The sequence below is a fragment of the Taeniopygia guttata genome, chromosome 27, assembly GCF_048771995.1.
Source record: "Taeniopygia guttata chromosome 27, bTaeGut7.mat, whole genome shotgun sequence".
NCBI classification, from domain to species: domain Eukaryota; kingdom Metazoa; phylum Chordata; class Aves; order Passeriformes; family Estrildidae; genus Taeniopygia; species Taeniopygia guttata.
Window position 1 is genome coordinate 4,852,545 of NC_133052.1, and position 17,541 is coordinate 4,870,085.

Sequence of the window (17,541 nt, forward strand, 5' to 3'; positions counted from 1 at the left end):
CTGGCATTGAGATGTATCTTTCTGGTGGCTCCAACGATCTCAATTGTGGATAGTTATCGAGATGATCATCACTTGGGAGTTCCTCAGATCACCTTTGGGAGTGATCCATCTCTGGGTGAGCTATGTTTATTCATTTGTAACTGAAGTCTTCCCTCTTGTCCCTCTTGTCAGCCGTGGTTTCAACGTATGTGAGGCAATCCCCTGGTTCTGATTCACAAGCTTGATACAAATATTTCTTGGCAATATAACATGTTACATCTATATATCACTTTATAGGCACGAATTATCCATATCACACATAACATAGCCAATCACTAAAAGCACACATATACTTGCTTCACACAATGCTTGCTTGTTTGTTTTCTATTAACAATACACAATAGTTCATCACTGAGCTTAAAACCTTCTGCTGTCTTGCTAAACATATTTTTCTGCAGTCTTAAGGTCTATCTTAGCCAAGCCTAAAACTCAAGTTATTGTTCCATGTCCTTGCTTGTTATACTATTGAAACTTTTCTACTTTCATACTTTGCAGATGCAGCTAGCTGTAAGTTTTCTGTTCTTTCTGTTTCTGAGGCCTGCTTTTACAGTATTTAAGTATTCTTACCATTTCCCACAATGCTCCCACGTATGGTCTGGTTTTCAAACGAATGCTAAGATGAACAGTTCCAGAAGAAGCCACTGGAAGATTGCAGTACTCAGTCCAGGAAAATGTCTTGCCTCAGCTAACAAGAAGCAGCTAGCTAAAAGCAACGAGTGTAACTCCCTCTCTGCTGCAAGGCCGAGCACGGAAGAATATGAGAGTTTGAACACAAACTGCCGAAAAACTCCCTCAGCTCCTTCCCTCTTCCAGACCTAGCTTAAAGCTACAGGGCATAAAGCAGATGATAGGGAAATACAGTATTGTCATAAAATCACCTCAAGACAACAAACCTCCCAGGGGTGTTGTGGTGTGTTTTGCTTTGAACCCATGTTTGCCCCCTGTTCTCCTCCCTAATCCCCTTTCTTCCCCAGTTGCTAAATTTCCCAAGCCCTTCCCTAACCTCCTCCCTTCCAAGTTGTCAATCCTCCCTATCCCTACCCCTTTCTCCAGCGAGTTCTGTATTTGTCTTGTTGCCCTCGACACCCCATTTGTTCCTTTGTATTATTCCCCCCTCCCATTTTCCCTGGTGGGCTCATGAGCCATTTGCCCACCTTATACTCCTCTCTTACCATATCCTCACTGGTTCACTTTCCTACACGCCTCCTCCTGACTTGCTGGGTAAAAATTTCTGTTCACCCCACCCGCAGTCCTGTCTGGGAGCCCAGGAATAAATAAATCCATCTTGTGGCACCCCAGCCCGGTGTCCTCGCTGTGTGTCCCTGCGGATAACTGGGATCGCAGAGCTCGCAGGAACAGTCGCTGCAACACAGGGGCAGCCGATCCTGGTGCCCCAGCACCGACCCTCGGAAGCAGCAAGGCAGGAATGAGCAAACATCCCCGGGTGGTAGACGAGATGTATCAGAAACTCTGCAGCTGTAGCTGGAACCACGAGGGGAGTGTCCCAGGGCGTGCGGGTCTATAGTGCAACAAAAAGCCCAGAGCAGCTGCAAAGCAGCGGAAGGGCTGGGCAGTGGCAGCCCGGTTCCCGAAGATGGCAGAGAGGCTCCCTTGGACGGGAAAGGGGCTCAGGAATCCCGGGGTTTCCCCTGAGGCACTCCAGCAGGTGGCGAAGGGTCCTCTGGTGAGGTGACACGAACAGGCGCTGCTCACGGTAGAAGAAAGGCAGCAGGAGATGGAACCCCGCAGTGGTAACGAGCTCTCCCCAAAGCGACTGCAGCCTCTCTCCCCTCTGAATGCCGAGAGCACAGGATGCCTAGGAGCTGTGCCTAGCCCCTTTCTCCCCAGCCCAATTCTCGATAACTTTGCCCTTCCGAGTGAAACTCCTCAGCCCCCACAATAGAGCCAGCCGCACTGCTGCCTTTTCTCCGTATTACTTCTTTTGTTTCTCTTAGGTACCGATCGTTATTGTTTCTTAGCAACAAAAATGGGAGATTCCCCGAGAAAACAAAAGGAAGAAATCCTAAACCCCAACACATGGTGTCCCTTCCCATGGCAGGGGTATGGAACAGGGCGGTCCCTTCTAACCCAATACCATTCCGGTATTCTCGGATTCTATGACTTCCTCCTCCACCATTTGAATCCCAAGTGTGTTTTTGACTTCTGCAGCTGGGTAACTCTAGACTGGCTTGTGTGGTCAAATTTGCCAAATCAGTGTGACACTGCACCGTCTTCTTGCAGCAAAAACTGGGAAAGTGGTGTTGTCTCCCGTTTTCAGGAGCCCATGACACTTCATGCCCTGAGCATTGCTATGAGGAGAGCCACTGCCACTGCATCCTCTGTGCCCTGAGAGCGCTGCCCGCACCCCTTCCTGCAGTTCCAGCCCTGCTGAGGTGATAAACGCTGCTGCAGCTGCCTCCTGTGCCATTAAGATTCCTCTCACGATGTGCAATCGTCCTCTCCGAGTGCGGGGAGAGCTCAGCCGGGCTTTTCTCCGCAGTTGCTTTGCCGCTCTGTCCGCAGTGGTGCAGAGCTGCTGGCTCAGTCTCCACCGGGGAAGGTTGCAAAGAACAATGTGTGTTTCATTTCCAGTGGCACAGATGATTATCTGCCTCTTGTTCACTGTTTGTTATAATACATCCCAACCTTTATTGTGCCACATGCCCAGGGAAGAGTTTTGTCCAGTCCCTCCCTCAATGTACCTTTGCCTCCAGAACACTTTAGCCAACCTGCTAAACAGGCTCTCCAACTAAATGAAAAATTTTACCTCTAAATCCAGTTTTTTGCCTCCTTCCCAGACACATTTTGCTTTCTCAAAGACTGTGGTCCTGAACAGCATCAGGGGCAGAGTTAAGGGTGTTTCGAGGACTGCTCTGCTTTGATGTGTTGTAACAAGAGACAGCCCCTGAGTGACCTGCCCCTTGTTAGTGCAGTGCTATGGTTAGGAAAACGGGTTTAAACTAATTCCAAACCCTGCGAAGGTGACTAAATTGCTTGAGGCTGAATTTCGAAGCCAGGACACCCAGCTGCATCCTGCTCTGCTGCCCTTGCTGTGCCACTGCTACTGTAGTTTGTCACACGAGCAAATCAAGAGGCATTAATTACCCTCCAGCAAGGAGCAGAAGGCCACAGAGCTTGTGGGGAAGGCACCTGCATGTCCTTCCTGCTTTAGCACCAGGCTGTGATACCCCTTGGGAAGAGTAGCTGTGGTTGAGGCCGTGAGAAATGCCAGCTCAGTTTCCATGTGCCAGAGGCAGGGAGCTGGGGGAGTCTGAGGGATGGGTGTTAGCAAGTGACTGTGAAGTGCAGGGACCATGGAGCCAGCCATGAGAAACAGGAACACAGTGCAAAAACAGTCCATGCAGTATCTGAGCAGCTCCTTAGCATGGTCAGTGCCTTCCCCTGCTCTTGCTTGCTCTTTCCAGGCAGGCACAACCCATTTCCTACCCTCTTGCCAGGCATACTGTGCATCCCTAGGGTGGAGCCACAGCCTTTAGTCATACCCAGGGTGGGCCAGGAGAAGGGCAAGACCCCCCTGATGGAGATTGGTAGACCCCTTCATCATGAGTGATCTGGACATACAGTCAGATGCTTCTGCCACCTGAACATACCTCCCCACCATTCAAGAGCTGTAATTTGCCTCGGGAAGAATCAGATTAATCTTGAAGGGGCTATTCCTGCTGAGGTTTAGAAGCAGATATGGCCATGATACATAGAAAGACTCTAAAACTCAAAGACAAAGTGAATTATAAAGTATTTTCAGCCAGACGCATGCGGGATACCTTCGCAAAGGCATGCGTATCTACCCATTCTCAGCATTCTTTTTTATCCTCCAAAACATTACATATACATTAGGTTTTGCCATACATTTATGCATATTCATTTCCTGGCTCCACCTTGTCCTGCTTCATATAGTTATGTGTAATATGGATAATTCATGCCGATAAAGATATATATGTATATATATATATATATATATATATATATGTATAAAATATGTTATGTTGCCAAGAAATATTTGTATAAAGCTTTAAGCATGCGAGCCAGAGTCAGGGGATTGCCTCACATATGGTGATCCGAGAAATTCCCAAGCGATAAATATCTAAGATTGGGATCGATGGAGCCGTTGGAAAGATACATCTCAATGCCAAGTTCCAGTACCTCAGTCAGGGACATACATTGCTCTCTGAAAGGAAGAAAAGCCTGATCTCCAAGAACTCTGCCTCAGGCAGAATAAACTGTATACAAACCCCTCTTGAACAGGATGGTTGGTGTGAAACATAGGGGACCCTATGCTGTAGTGGTCGGACTTGTGTCTCACCCAGTGCCGATCCCAGGCTCGGCACTGTCCTTTTGATTGTGGCTGTCTTAGACCAAATTTTGATCACTGAATAAAAACTTATTTTTATTAATTTTTAACTTGGCTGGATCACTTTTACCTATAACAATATGTTAATTATCTTATCAGTCCGTTGCACCTGCCTACTTGTCTCTGGTGGTTGTCTTGGGGGTCCTTGGGGGTTGCAGGGGGATGAAGAAAGTAGTCTTCATCAGAGCCGACCTTCTCACTGTCTTCTTGTGCATACTTACTCTTGTGGTCACAGTCCAAACCATGAGGTTGGCTGGATCTGGTTTGGGGGTCCAGAGGAGCCTTGTTATCTCGGTAACCTTGTAACTTTGTCCTGTTTTGATGAACATCATCCTTCCCTTATCACACATCCCTGCATTCTTCCATGTTGCTCTTCCATGTATACCCTGTCCCCCACATGTACCCTGTCTTCCCTTTACAGGCAGTTAGCACAGTAAAATGCAGCAAATATTAAGCAACATTTCAACTAAATATCTATTTCTAATCAACACCCCTCTAATTCCTAACCCTATCTCTCAGCTGCATGCCACTCTGCATCCACCACTGCTCAGCCGGTGCTGCGGCTTGGGCACTGGGAAAGCCCTGTGGCTGCCAACTGAAAGTCCTTGGGAGCAGCAGGATGCTTGCAGGAACAGCTGCTCTTTGCAGGGATGGACAGCTCTGCATGGAGCACGGTGTCACTGTAGAGCAATTAGCTCCCATTATATCTGTTAGGTGTGTGATTAGTGTCCCATTAATACAATTAGCACGGTGACATTAGCAAAAGTATGTAATTGGCACCAACTGTGCTGCAGCTCAGCAGCTGAGCACCACATGGCGCCTGTTTCGGGTTTATCTGAGCTGGGTGAAAGGAGACACCTGGTAGTCCCCTCTCCAAGCACTGGACAGGGTGATTTCTATGTGCAGCCCTGGCTGTGCACCCCAACCTTCTCCTTCCTTCCTTTAGCTGCAATAGAAAGCAATCTCCCACCCTCCGTTCTAGTTTCAAACTTCTCTTTCTGGGACCTGGTGAGGGGTGTCCCAGCTGCTTTGCAGAGCTGCAGGATGCAGAGCTGGGGTTTATCCATTTAGGAGGTCAGAGGACCAAATCTGACCTTGGCTGGATAACAGGTCCTTTTCTAAGCCTTGTATTCTCCTTGTGACTGTCCATGTGGTCACTGCCAGGGGGATGAGGGTAGACAAGAAAGGTCTGCCCACTCCCAGCCATGCCCTGGGCCCCATCCCACCTTGGAAAGATATCAGCCCATGTCACAGTTTGGCTTTCAGAGTCCTGACAAACTCCTCTGCACAGCACCAACACCGTCGGTGTGATAAATGAGTAATGCGATGATTGACTCTCACAATTAACAGACAAATATCATGTATATATGTTAAGAAAAGCTTTATAGATTTATAGTTATGCTTTATCCCCTTGCATTGTTATCAAGGGACAGCCAGGGTTGGGACATCTGGGAGGGTCGACTTTGTCACAATGGTGACATCTGACCTCCAATGAAGATTTAAGGAAGTAAACTCCACCACTGGACAGCAAAGAAGGGGTCGATAGACAGAAGTTTGGGAGGGGTAAAAGGGTTAAAAATCGAAACCGCCATTGTGTGGTTGAGCACATGGTGGGAAAAATCCTTTGCTCCCGGCACCATAATATTTTCTCTATTCAGTCTTCTGTTGTATTTTTGATAAGGTTTAATAAACCTTTCGAAATTTCTGAAAGTGAGTAGAATTTTCTCACAGTTGGCCTTTGCCTCTCAGGATGTCAGGGAAGGAGAAGGGCTGTGTGGGATGGGGACAGGCTGTTGAGGGTCCAATTCCATCCAGCTCCACCAGAGATGTCGCCTTCCCAACCACCAGTGTGAAATCCCCAGCCCTTTTCTGGAAAGACCAACAAGCCACTGGCCTCTTCTGACCGGTGCATTCATGAGTCAGGGCTGAGCAGACAAAGCTGGGCAACATCAAATTCCCTGCCAGCCCTCGGTCCTGTGAGGATGTTTGGTTTTGGGAGAGCTTCTGACAATCCTGATTAACAACCTTTTCATATATTCATACTGGTGATAAGCCATGGGAGCTTTGGGCCTTTGCAGCCCTATAATCAAGACTGTTTGAAAGAAACAATTTTCTCCTCCTGCAGCCCAGTTAATTCTCTTTTAATTGCTTCCCATTTTGCTTAGATTTCCTTTGTTTGCCATGGCACTGGCTCCACACTTCCTCCTCTCCAGCAGTGCTTGACTCGTGCCTTGTTTTGCCAGGTTGGGATTTGTGATGATTTGGGCTTTGCCAGGGCCTTCAAAGCTCCCCACACAATTTAGATGTACCGTGCCCGAGTTGTAACTTCTATAGAAGAAAATCTCTGGGGACTGGGCTAGGTTTTGTTCCTTGCTATCACATTATGTGTGGGGGTACTGCTTTTGGAAAAAGAAACGGAAAAACATGGGAATTACACACAGGTGGGAAATTTAGTGGCGGGAAATGTATTTTCTTTGGAAAAAAACAAACCCAACCAAGCAGAATTAATTATTTAAGACTAGAAATTTTACCCTGGGGATCAAAAGAGATGAATGGAGCCTTTGTAAGCTGATCTGAACTAAGATATGTGGGGGTTATCCCTTTTAAGGTCGGGTTTCTGTGCAAGGGCTAACAGCAAGGAGAAAAGGAGTTAGAGCCCTCCTAACCAAAGAAACAAGGAAGCTGATGAAAGTTTTGATAAGGAGCTGGGGACCAGAATGCAGGTGGACTCAGTTGTGTTGGGAGCCCCTGATCCTGGTGGAAGCAGTGGGACTGCTTCAGAAGTGGGTGAGATGCACTTTGATCCAGTTTGTGATTTATGTGTCAAACTTCAATTCTGGCAGTGGAAATCCATTCCCCCTTTTCCTGGTACTCCAGGCCCTTGTCCAAAGTCCCTCTCCAGCTCTTTTGGAGCCCCTGTGGGCACTTGAAGGATCTCTAAGGTCTCCCTGGAGCCTTGTCCAGCTGAACAACCCCAGCTCTTCTTGCGTATCTCCAGAGTAGAGAAGCACCTCTGTGTCCTCCTCTGGAATCACTGCAGAAGGTTCCATGTCCTTTCTTTCTTGGGGTGTCCAGAGCTGGACACAGCACTCCCTGCATGGAAAGCACTCCCTCCATGCAAATGGGCTAGGACATTCCCCAGAGGAAAAAAAAGTCTACTTTATGTGCTGATTTATTATTATTCAATGTGCAGCCTCTAAACACACCTTAACCACATCGATGCATTAAAATATTGTTCCCTTTAGCCATCCAAATAATTTTAATCAGAAACATGAGCATTTCTATTACTCTCGCTTGGGTTACTGATGGAGTGTCACTCAAACTCCAATCAGGATGCAATTATTCTTGCCTATAGTCCAAGGCTTTTCCTTCATCCTATTTTCCTTTTGAACTAGCTGGCAGAGTCACACTGCCTTTTCCTGACATGTGCTAAGATCCTCGTGTGTTTCATTCATAGGCTGCAATTTCCCCTGTTTGTGTTTCTCCAGGTCTCTGGCTCCTGCTGTGCTCTGCTATTGGGATTGCTGGAAGTGCTTAACCCAGGGCTACCCTTTTTGCCCCATATTTCACATCCCCACAGGATTCTTCAGAGCCACCAGCTCCTTGGGACTCTCCAGCCATCCCACTGCAGGAAGAGACTTATCCACCCTCCAAGACCTCACCTGGCATGCCCAGAGATGCAAGCACAGGTCTGGAGACCCTACTGGTTGCAACATCACTGGATTATCTGCTCTTGCAAAGGCTGGTTTCATCCCCAACAAAGCTGACATCCTTCTGGAAGGAGAGAGATGTTAATAGTCCCTGGCAGTCAGAAAAGATCCTTTGGGACTGAGCCAGGGTCTCTGACACCTCTTGTTTGAAGGTCAGCCATGCTCAGCACATAAACCTCAAAGACTTTTTGCTGGCTGGGCTTTGACAGCCATGTCACCAACACCGTGTGCTGAGAAGGGCGGGCAGGGACAGGTCCTTGGTGAATTGCCTCTATGAAAAATGGGGAAGCAGCCAAGGTCCAGGAGAGGATATGGACATCTGGATCTCAAGCATCTGCATTGAGCTCACTGGGTACTGGCCCTGTGGGCACAGTGCTGAGTGAGGGAAGTTGTGACACTTCTCCTGCTGCACCCAAAATTCGGGTCTGGCAGGGCACCTGGATACATCAGCCAGCTGGCTGGAAGTGGAAGCTCAGAACAGACAGCAATCATGTTTGGTGGGGTTGGCTGGGTCAGGGTGGGGTGCTGGGGACATTTCCTTGGGGCAGAAGGAGGCTCTGGGCTGCTGAGGAGGGTCCCAAGCCTGCTTCACACTGGTGTCTCCTGAAACAGGTCTCAGACCTGGACAGAGGATGCTCTAGGGCTAGAGGATGCTCTACAGCAGGGTCAGGATGGTGCTCAGCCAGCAGAGTCCAGTATTTCCCAAAATCCATAGCAAATCTGTGCCTCAGTTTCCACACTAGCAGGAGGCTCAGCAACAGATTTCAGCAGCCTAAAAATAACTTTCCCATGGAAAATTTTGCCTGACAGAGAGGAGGGCAGGGCCAGGGATCTCAGCCATGGTGCTTGCAGAGGCTCTCCTGGTAGCAGGTGGTTAGGGACTGCAACTTTTTCCAAGCAAACCTGGAAAACCTGGACAGTCCTCCCTCTGGGAGGATGGACCCAGCTGTGGGTGAGCCCACGAATTCCTGGTTGTGGGGTTAACCCATCCCTGCTCTGTGCAGGTGTCAATTCAGCAGGTTGTGTGATCACACACCTCTGCTGCCTTCACTACAGCCCAGGGGCTTTTCAAGCATCCTTCTCTCCATGGCTGAGCACGAGAGCTCTCCCATGGAATCGCTTGTGTCTCTGATCTTTAGTTTTCCTCCACATTGGAAATATATGTCCCTTTGAAATTTTCATGAGGGTGGCAGAGCTGCCTGTCTCCTACCACCATCACGTGTGTCTGAGAGCCATTTAACTGCAACTATGGTGACAAATATCAGCGTGAGGTTCATGCTGGAGAGAGCAGTGAAGGAGAGGCCATTGGAATGAAAGGATTAAATATTTATTTGGGAGTTTAGCAGTGCTCAAAGGACAACACATCACAGATGAGAGGCATTTTGGTGTGGACAGTGATGAAAGCCACAACTGAACCCACTGGGCTGTAAAACTGCCACGAGATTTCCTCTCCCTCCCAAGCTCCCCCCCTTTCCAGAGTCCTTCCGTGCCTGGGAAGGTACAGCACAGCAGGGTTCAACATCCAGGAATGGCCCAAAGCTGTGGGCCACCAGACAGATATGTGTTGTTTGAGGAAGGGGAATGACAGCCCCACTTTGCTTTAAACACCAGCCATAAACCCTGTGATTTATGTCCCATGGAACTGGGAGGTCCTGGCTCTGGCAGTGGGGATATTTGCAAAGGGCAGCCTAGTTGGAAGGTGGAATGAAGGCACAGATCCTCCATAGGATGGAGAAGCTTCATGATCTTCTCTCTGCCTCCATTCAGGCTCTGGAGGGTAGGTTTTCTCCATTGCTGGCCCTTTGTTTGCTGGGGATATATCTCAGGGCACCCAAACTTGATCCCAGGTGGTGGGGCTGAGGGTGGGAAGTGACTCCAGGACTGGCAGCAACCTTCATGGTGGGTTTAATGTGTCAGCCAAATAAACAAGCTAACTAAAAATTCATCTCAGTGTGCTGGAGAAGCTCCTGTGTATCATCCCACTCAGATATCCCATAGCACCACCAGATCCCATCCTCTGACTCCCGTTTTGCTTTTCCCAGCCCTGAAAGGTACCACGACAACGTAAAGGGTTAACACAGGAAGATCCCAAGAGGCTTCAGCCTTGTCAAGAGCACTGGATTGGCAGGTAATTAATCTCAGAGTTATTGGTAAGTTTAAATACAATCACATAATCAGCAGGAACCCATAATTATTATTTATGTGCATGGTGCTTACTAAATTACAGTGCTCTCCAAGGCTCTGTGTGATGAATAAATTAATTCTGCATCAGAAGAGCTTGACCAGAAATCTGTTTATGTCTGAATTTCACTTGTAAACATTGATGTAGGAAATGAAAGTCGAGTTTAATTGGCCCTCCCTCCTGCTATGAAGCACATTACATTTTTATTCTGTATTAGCTCACCTGGCAAGGGGGAAAACCTGGAGGACTTTCTCCATCCCTGATGGTACTTGTCTGGAAAACCTGTGTGGAATTCTCTTGGATGAGATGGTGTAGATACCTTTGTGGAGAGCCACCTCCATGCTCTGGGCACATGGAGTTGGGGTAGAAAGGAGACCAAAAGGCTTCCGGACCAGTGGGATGCTGAGCTCACTGCAGTGTGAGGATGATCCCATGGAAACTGGGGAGGGGCCATGCCAGGGTTGTCATTTCCAAAAGATAAACATGCTCCAAAAGACCTTGTAAGAGGAATTGAAGTATTTTTAATCAAACAAGACTGAGAATACACACTCCAGCTATGGAAAGCAAAGTCACATCAGTTGGAGCAGACCACCAAGAGGAGAAGGAAAAACAGTGATATGAACACCGATGCTTCTGTTTGGGTTTCTTTCTTTGGTTTTTCAATTTCCAGCTTCTTTCCACCAAAAGACCCCACTTTAGAAAAGTCAAAATTGAACATGTAGCATGTCATTTTTTGGCAACATCACTTGCAGGGATGAGGAAGAAAAGCTCTCTGGGACATTTCCCCTTCTCCATTGCCAGCAGATCATTATTAGCTCCTGCCAAAGTACCCAACAGAGAAACCATGACAGAGAAGATACAAATCTATGCCTTGTAAAGTACCAGCAGAAAGTGTCCATAGAGCTGGCAGTTGCCCCTTTTCCCATTGCATAACTCATGGGGTCTTTTTCACACCCATATTTTGAATAAGGGGCAGTTTTTGGGACTGTTGGCAGTGGCTGAACTTGAACAAAGACTGAAACGTGCCCTATGTGCAGGGTATGGTCCTTGTTGTGGTCACTGTGTCATACTGGGAACTGTTGCTATTCCTAGCAGATTATTGGAGTCAATGGGATGTCTCCAGTTTTGCTGCACTGTAGACTTGCAGGTAGAAAATCAAAATGGGAGAGAAGTGGGAGGAATTTGCTCCAAACTACTGAAATTCACAAATGTTTGAAGAAGGAACCCAGAGATTTTTTCCTTATGCTTCTCTTTAAATAAAAAGATGCAAGATTTTATTCCTGTCTGGTGGTATATCCTGAGGAAATCACAAAATACTGCAATTTCAAAGATGCTTAAATCTCCCCAGGGCAGGAAACATTTATGCCTGTTCTTTATAGCGGGAAAACTGAGGCACAGAAGTGTGAAGGGGCTCACACCACACCCTGTATGGCCCCAGTGGCAAAATCCCTGGGATGCAGAAGGCAGAGAGCCCATAAACCTGCTGTAATCTGTCTCCTGCCTGGGCATCCCCAGACCTTGTATGGGACAAGGAAAAGGTGGCTCCAAAGAGGTCAAGGCAGATCCACTTCTCTGCTCAGCTGCTTTTGGTGACCACATGGAAGAGGGCAATGAGAGAGGGGAACTGGGGACAATCTGGAGTCCTGAGAATGGTGAGGGAGATGGGAAGGGAGGGAAGGGAGGAAAGGAGGCTGCTGCTCCTCCAAGGCACTTAACCCCAACATGGGGATGGTTTGGTCCCATCCCCTGCACAAGAGCAAGGAGCAGCTTTGGCACTGGGCCCATCTGCCCAGGTAAAACAGGGCAAGGAGGAGGGGGCAGAGCCAGGGCCTGTCCCTGCGGTACCTGCCTTTGGGGACCACAGCCACCGCTCCACTGCAGGGCTCCCTCACCTTTCCACCCTCTGAGCAGGGACATGGAGTCAGCCTGAGGTCCACAGCTTTGCAGAGACCTGTGGATCCATCTGGGCTGAATCAGAGAATTTAACTAATTCCTGTGCTTCCCTCCAGATAAGCCAACTCTGTGTGGCTGTTCAGAACCCCTAGGATCCATCCCCATGGGAGAAGGAGTTACTTCCGCTCTCCCACCCCACTGCTTTACCCCACCTTTGGTGTCAAGATGAGAAATGACCTAGTCAGACCAAGCAGCAGTTACAGGACACCAGGAGACACAGCAAGAGACAGGGGAAAGACTCAACCCCAGTGCTACAAAAACACAGCCACATGAAGCAATGTCTACAGTCATTCCAAGGCTCTCTATCCATCCCCTTCCAACACATAGGACTTTGGCTCCTCCAGAGGGTTCTCCTGCCACCAGCAACATTCCAGCATGTGCTCACTGGAAGGCTGACCCAGCTTCCCAGGGAATTAGCCCCATAAGCTGTCCCAGCAATGACCTGGTTTCCTGTCACCTCAAAGCAGACAAACCTGATAAATCATGCCCAAACCTCGAGACATCATGCCCAGGATGGAGCTGGCAGAAAGATGCTGCAACCTCTCCACGTCCTTCTGGCTCTTTCTGCCATGCCAGTAGGTCACACAGCTGCCAGGGAGACGACAAAGCAGCATCTCAGCTGTCCTGTCCTTCAGGGGCAGGAGCTGTGCAGGTGTCCCATGACCGAGTGAGTTCATGCTCTCCTTGCAGGGCTGGGGCTGCCAGCAGGACCTGCTCTTGTGCCGTGCCCCCTCCCAGGGGTTCCCCACGGCCCAGTGGAGATGTCGGCTCCTGGTGTGGCCTCTGGCTCCCGCTCAGACCGCCGTGGATTGCTTGATGCTGTGGAAGCTGACGCGGGTCGGGGAGGTGGGGATGGACATGGCCCTCGCCACGCGGGCACGGATGGAGTGCTTGTCCTGCCAGCGGTGCCACCGCTTCCGCACGGCCGATCGCACCTGGGGGAGACGAATGAGGGACATTTGGTCATCACACAGAGGCTGTTCAGAGGCACCAGCCATCCTTCTCCTCAGTCCTCCAGCCAGGAATGGATTAATGATATGTGATTTGCTAACAAAGCAGTTCATGCAGGGTAAACTTTCCTGAGGCAGCAAAGGTGTGAAAGCATTTGGAGGAGGCAGAGGAAAGAGCCCTATGGCCAAATATCTGGACCCAGGATTCACTTCTACTCTCAGCTCCTTTGCTTTCTGCTGTTTGTGTTTTGGGTCAGAGCCTGGGAGAGATCCTCACCCATGTGCAATCCACATGTGTATGGAGCTCACCCTGGGGAAGGATTTCTCTGGGATGGGGAGGACCCTTGGCTCTGCTACACCAAATCACACAGGTGCACCATGAGAGCATCTGTTCTTGGGGGTGGATTTTCCTCCTCCAGAGGAGGAGACAGACAGCAGCCATTCCTTTATCAGCAAAGTCTGGGGCTGCAGATGTAGCTAGAGCTGGAGGTGAAGCACCGACTCTGATCACCAAAGACTTTCAGATGAAGAATTAGGGACCAGCACTCTCCAAGCCCTGTGCAGCAGTAGAGCCTTGTGCTGAACTTGTCTGCTTGCAAGGAAGGATGTAGGCCCCCACAAAAAACCCCAGCCCACTCTGCTCACCTCACTGTTCAGGAAGCAGTAGAAGACAGAGACGAAGAAGCCCTGGAACAAGACAAGCAGCAGAATCACAGCCAACAGGTACCCCCGAGCCAGGAGCTTTGGAACAGCTCTGGGGTTTGGGGATGTCTGGTTTTGGGAGGAGGCAGAAGTGGGATGAGGCATCAGCCAGGATGGGCTCCTCCACATCCCTTGGTGAGAGGACTGGGATAGAAGCCAGTGTGGAGGACCATTACCTGGAAAGACTCCAGAAAGGAGTTGAAGTAGATGAAGACTATCCCAGAGATCTCACCCTCCCCGGGGTTGACAAAGAACAGCATGTAGGTGATCCCCAGCAAGGGCAGCAGCACCAGTGTAGCCTTGACTGCTTTCCTAGGGAGAAAATAGGGACCTGAGCTGCTACAGTGCAGCCCTGGGCACAAGGACTCTGCCCATCCCACTCCCAGCACCAGCATGGCTTGGACTGGTCTGCTGGGACTCGACAACCAGTGGCTAGGGGAGGTGGAGCCAGGCTGGGCTGTTTTCCAGTGCAGTTCCCAAGGGACTGGGATGGTTTGAGCACTGGGCCCCTGCTCTGCTTCTCCAGCCAGAAAAGGGCAGTGGAGAGCAGAGGCCTGACCTTGAGCTGGCATGGAATGATTGCTTGGCTAATCTACAGCGCAATTAAAAAGGAATTAAGGAGGGTATAATAATTCACACCCTTCAACGTGAGTTTGTGGAAACCTTACCTCAGGTAATTAATTTGATATCTTGATGGGATTACAAGTACAGTTTGTGAAAAGTCATAGTGCTGATACAGAGAGTGTGATAAGGATAGGGGCTTGGCATCTTACTCCTTTGGATCAGGGGACAAGAACAATGCCAATTCATCACTTTTTGCTTAAAAAATCCCATTAATGGACAGATTCCAACAGATGGTCATCCCTGGAGGGTCTGAGCTGGGCAGGGAGGGGGTCTGGGACCTGTTTTGCATCTCTGATTTAGAGGAGAGAATAGTCCCTGACACAAATGGGCTGATGACATGGAGAAGCTGGAGGAAACCAAGTACAGGAGCTGGAAAACTACAGTACAGCACATTCACTGGTGTAGCTTTCCCAAGAATAGAACCAGAATTTTTCCTTTCTCAGCTGAAAAAGCCACCCTCCACCTCAAACCAGCTTCTCTTGACCCGGCACACAGCAAGATTCCCCAATTCTGCCCACAAAATGATCCAGACAGAGGCAGTGATGATGCCCAAAGTGTCTTCTACTCCAGGTACTCTAGGGAGCTGCTCTAACCATGCACCTCTTATGTTGTCTGCCAAATACTCCCCAACAAGCAAGGAGGGGTTAAATCTTCCTGCCTTGTGTTGTGGGAGTACTGTCTTCTTTACAAGGAGGTGTTGTGGTGGCATCAATTCATCAGCTTTCTCAGCTTTTGCTTTTCTGTCAAGCAGTGATTTAATTCTCACCTCTATGCCAGGATTTGCAGCTCCCAGCCTGGAGAGCTCATCAGGTCCCATCAGAACAGGCTTTTGCAGAGAGACTGAAATCTCAAGGGTTCACTTCAAAGGCAGAAATAGCCATCCACACTCTACATCACAAGGCTCTCCCTGACCAGCTTTAATGATCATGTGCCTCCAAAGAGCATTTGAGGTGCTCTTAGGTGTCTGTCCATGCTCCCATCCCCTTGCTACCTGGCTAATGGAGCTGTTCCCATCCCCACTAATCATGAGAGAACCCAGTTCCTAGGTTGGCTTCCAGCAGGGTCACTCATGCTCTTACCTGTACTGGATTGTCTCTGACGTGGTGGAAGCTCGGAGCTTCGTCATGAGGATTCGGACAATGTTGAACAGAAAGATGAAGTTGATCTTGGAGGAACAGAGTCACTGGTTAGTGTCTGCTCTCTCAGTATTTCCTCCCATTTCTTCTGCAATGGGCCGGGAGGGGAAGGGGGAGCCAGGGGAAATGGGGATGTTTCCTCTTGAACCTGATCTACTGCCTTCCGTGCACCATGAGAGGATGTCTGCCTTTTGTAAAAACACTTGAACAATAAGATTTAGGAGTTTGGTCAGGGGATCGGGCCAGCAGGGCATGCCAAAAGATTGCCAAGAAAGGACAAATGCTAGAGGAATGGCTGAAAGTGAAAAAGCAAAGGGAGAGGAAGAATCTAAGGCAGAGAGTGCCTGTCATCACATCCAGTGTCTGCCTGGTCGCTCTCTTGGCTGCTGAATTGCTACTGAGGGAATGGGAAGGAGTCATTGGAGGTGAACACAATTGGCAGGAATTAGTAGTGGCCTGGCTACCTGATGGGCTGAGAAATGGGAAGCAGGATCAATTATTCCATCATGCTGGTGATTTTTACTCGAGTTTTCTCAGCATTGCACAAGGAGGAAGGAATAGTTTTGGAACTTTGGCTTCCCCCCTGCAAACACACGGTTGGACCCCCAGATTTTGACCTGCTACCTCTGCTCTTCTTTGTCCCTCCACAAAAGACAAAGCCACATCCACATGACCCTTGGATCAAGCACACCTAATCAGCTGGGGACCAGGAACAGAGAGGTGGAATCAGGATCAGGGAATGGAGTCAAGGATCCCAGGCTTCTGCAAATGCTTGGCAAAGCATCCACCCACACCCAAACAGTTCCATGGCAGGGATGGAGGGACCTACTGCTGCATGTTGGAGTCTGCTGATGGGAGACCCCTGTCAGAGTGAGGTTTCCAGGCTCCTTGGCACCCCAAGCCCAAAATTGCTCAAGGGGCAGTCTGGGTGAGGGCCAGTGCTGCTGTGGGGCAGCAGAACCAGCCTCAGCAGAGTGAAGCTAAAGGAGGGGGCAATACCCTGTACAGGAGCAGCTGTGTCCCACCTGCACACAGAAGGACTATTTAGCACACAAAAGGTCACTTTGCTCTTACCAGAAGCACCAGGATCATGGGGCCTTGGTAAATGTAGTCAGTATAAACACCTGCTCGCTTCCCAAACCAGCATCTGCAAGGCAAGGACTGGTTTTAGAGACAAGCCTGATATGGGAATAACTTGGATAGACTCCTGTCCTTGCACAGTCTCTGTAAGTCACTGTCTGTGAGGTGAAAGCACTAAAACTCAAACTGCTGCAGCCATTGTGAAATAGCTTCCCTGGGAACTCAGTAAAAGGAGGTGTGTTTGGGCTTGTGGGAGTGTTTATGGGCCCCATATAGATGTGGGAGCTGGTTATTTCAGGACAAGCAGGGACACCCTCCTCACAAAGGAGGTGACTGTCCCCACTCTGTTCTGCATGGGGGCAGCCTCACCTCATACCATGTGGGCAGTTTTGGCACAACAATGTAAAAAAGATCCGAAGCCATTAGAGAGCATCCAAAGGAGGGACATGAAGATAGGGAGCAGACTGGAGGGGTCACATGAGAAGCAACTGAGGACATTTGTAATGTTTAGCTGTGGCAGAGGTGACTGAGTTTAGACTTCATCAGGGGCTGCAGCTCCTCCCCAGGGGCAGCCCCCATCTCTGCTCCCTGTGACAGGGGCAGGACCCAAGGAAATGGCCTGAGGTTGTGTCACAGGGAAATTTGGGAGGGATGTGATGAAAAGTTCTCCCCCCAGAGGGTTCTTGGGCACTGAACAGGCTCCCCAAGAAATGGTTACAGCCCCGAGGCTACCAGAGCTGCAGGAGCTTCTGGGTAATGCTCTCAGGGATGCACAGGGTGGGATTGTTGGGGTGTC

At 49.3% G+C, this 17,541-nt stretch overlaps 1 protein-coding gene across 2 annotated transcripts in view; it reads right to left on the reverse strand.

Moving 5' to 3' along the window:
* Positions 1-10,798: 10,798 nt before the first annotated feature.
* The window catches only part of CRHR1 (corticotropin releasing hormone receptor 1), a 30,594-nt gene continuing 23,851 nt past the window's right edge, over positions 10,799-17,541 (reverse strand). Inside the window, exons 9-13 of one of the 2 annotated variants that reach the window (XM_002198894.7) lie at positions 16,740-16,812; positions 15,609-15,694; positions 14,082-14,217; positions 13,849-13,890; positions 10,799-13,188 (exon numbers count right to left, since the gene is read on the reverse strand). In XM_002198894.7, the coding sequence (XP_002198930.3) occupies positions 13,048-13,188; positions 13,849-13,890; positions 14,082-14,217; positions 15,609-15,694; positions 16,740-16,812 (478 nt within the window). In that variant the 3' untranslated portion in view covers positions 10,799-13,047. The remainder of the gene's footprint in view (positions 13,189-13,848; positions 13,891-14,081; positions 14,218-15,608; positions 15,695-16,739; positions 16,813-17,541) is intronic. The other variant, XM_072919083.1, reaches the window with a different exon arrangement.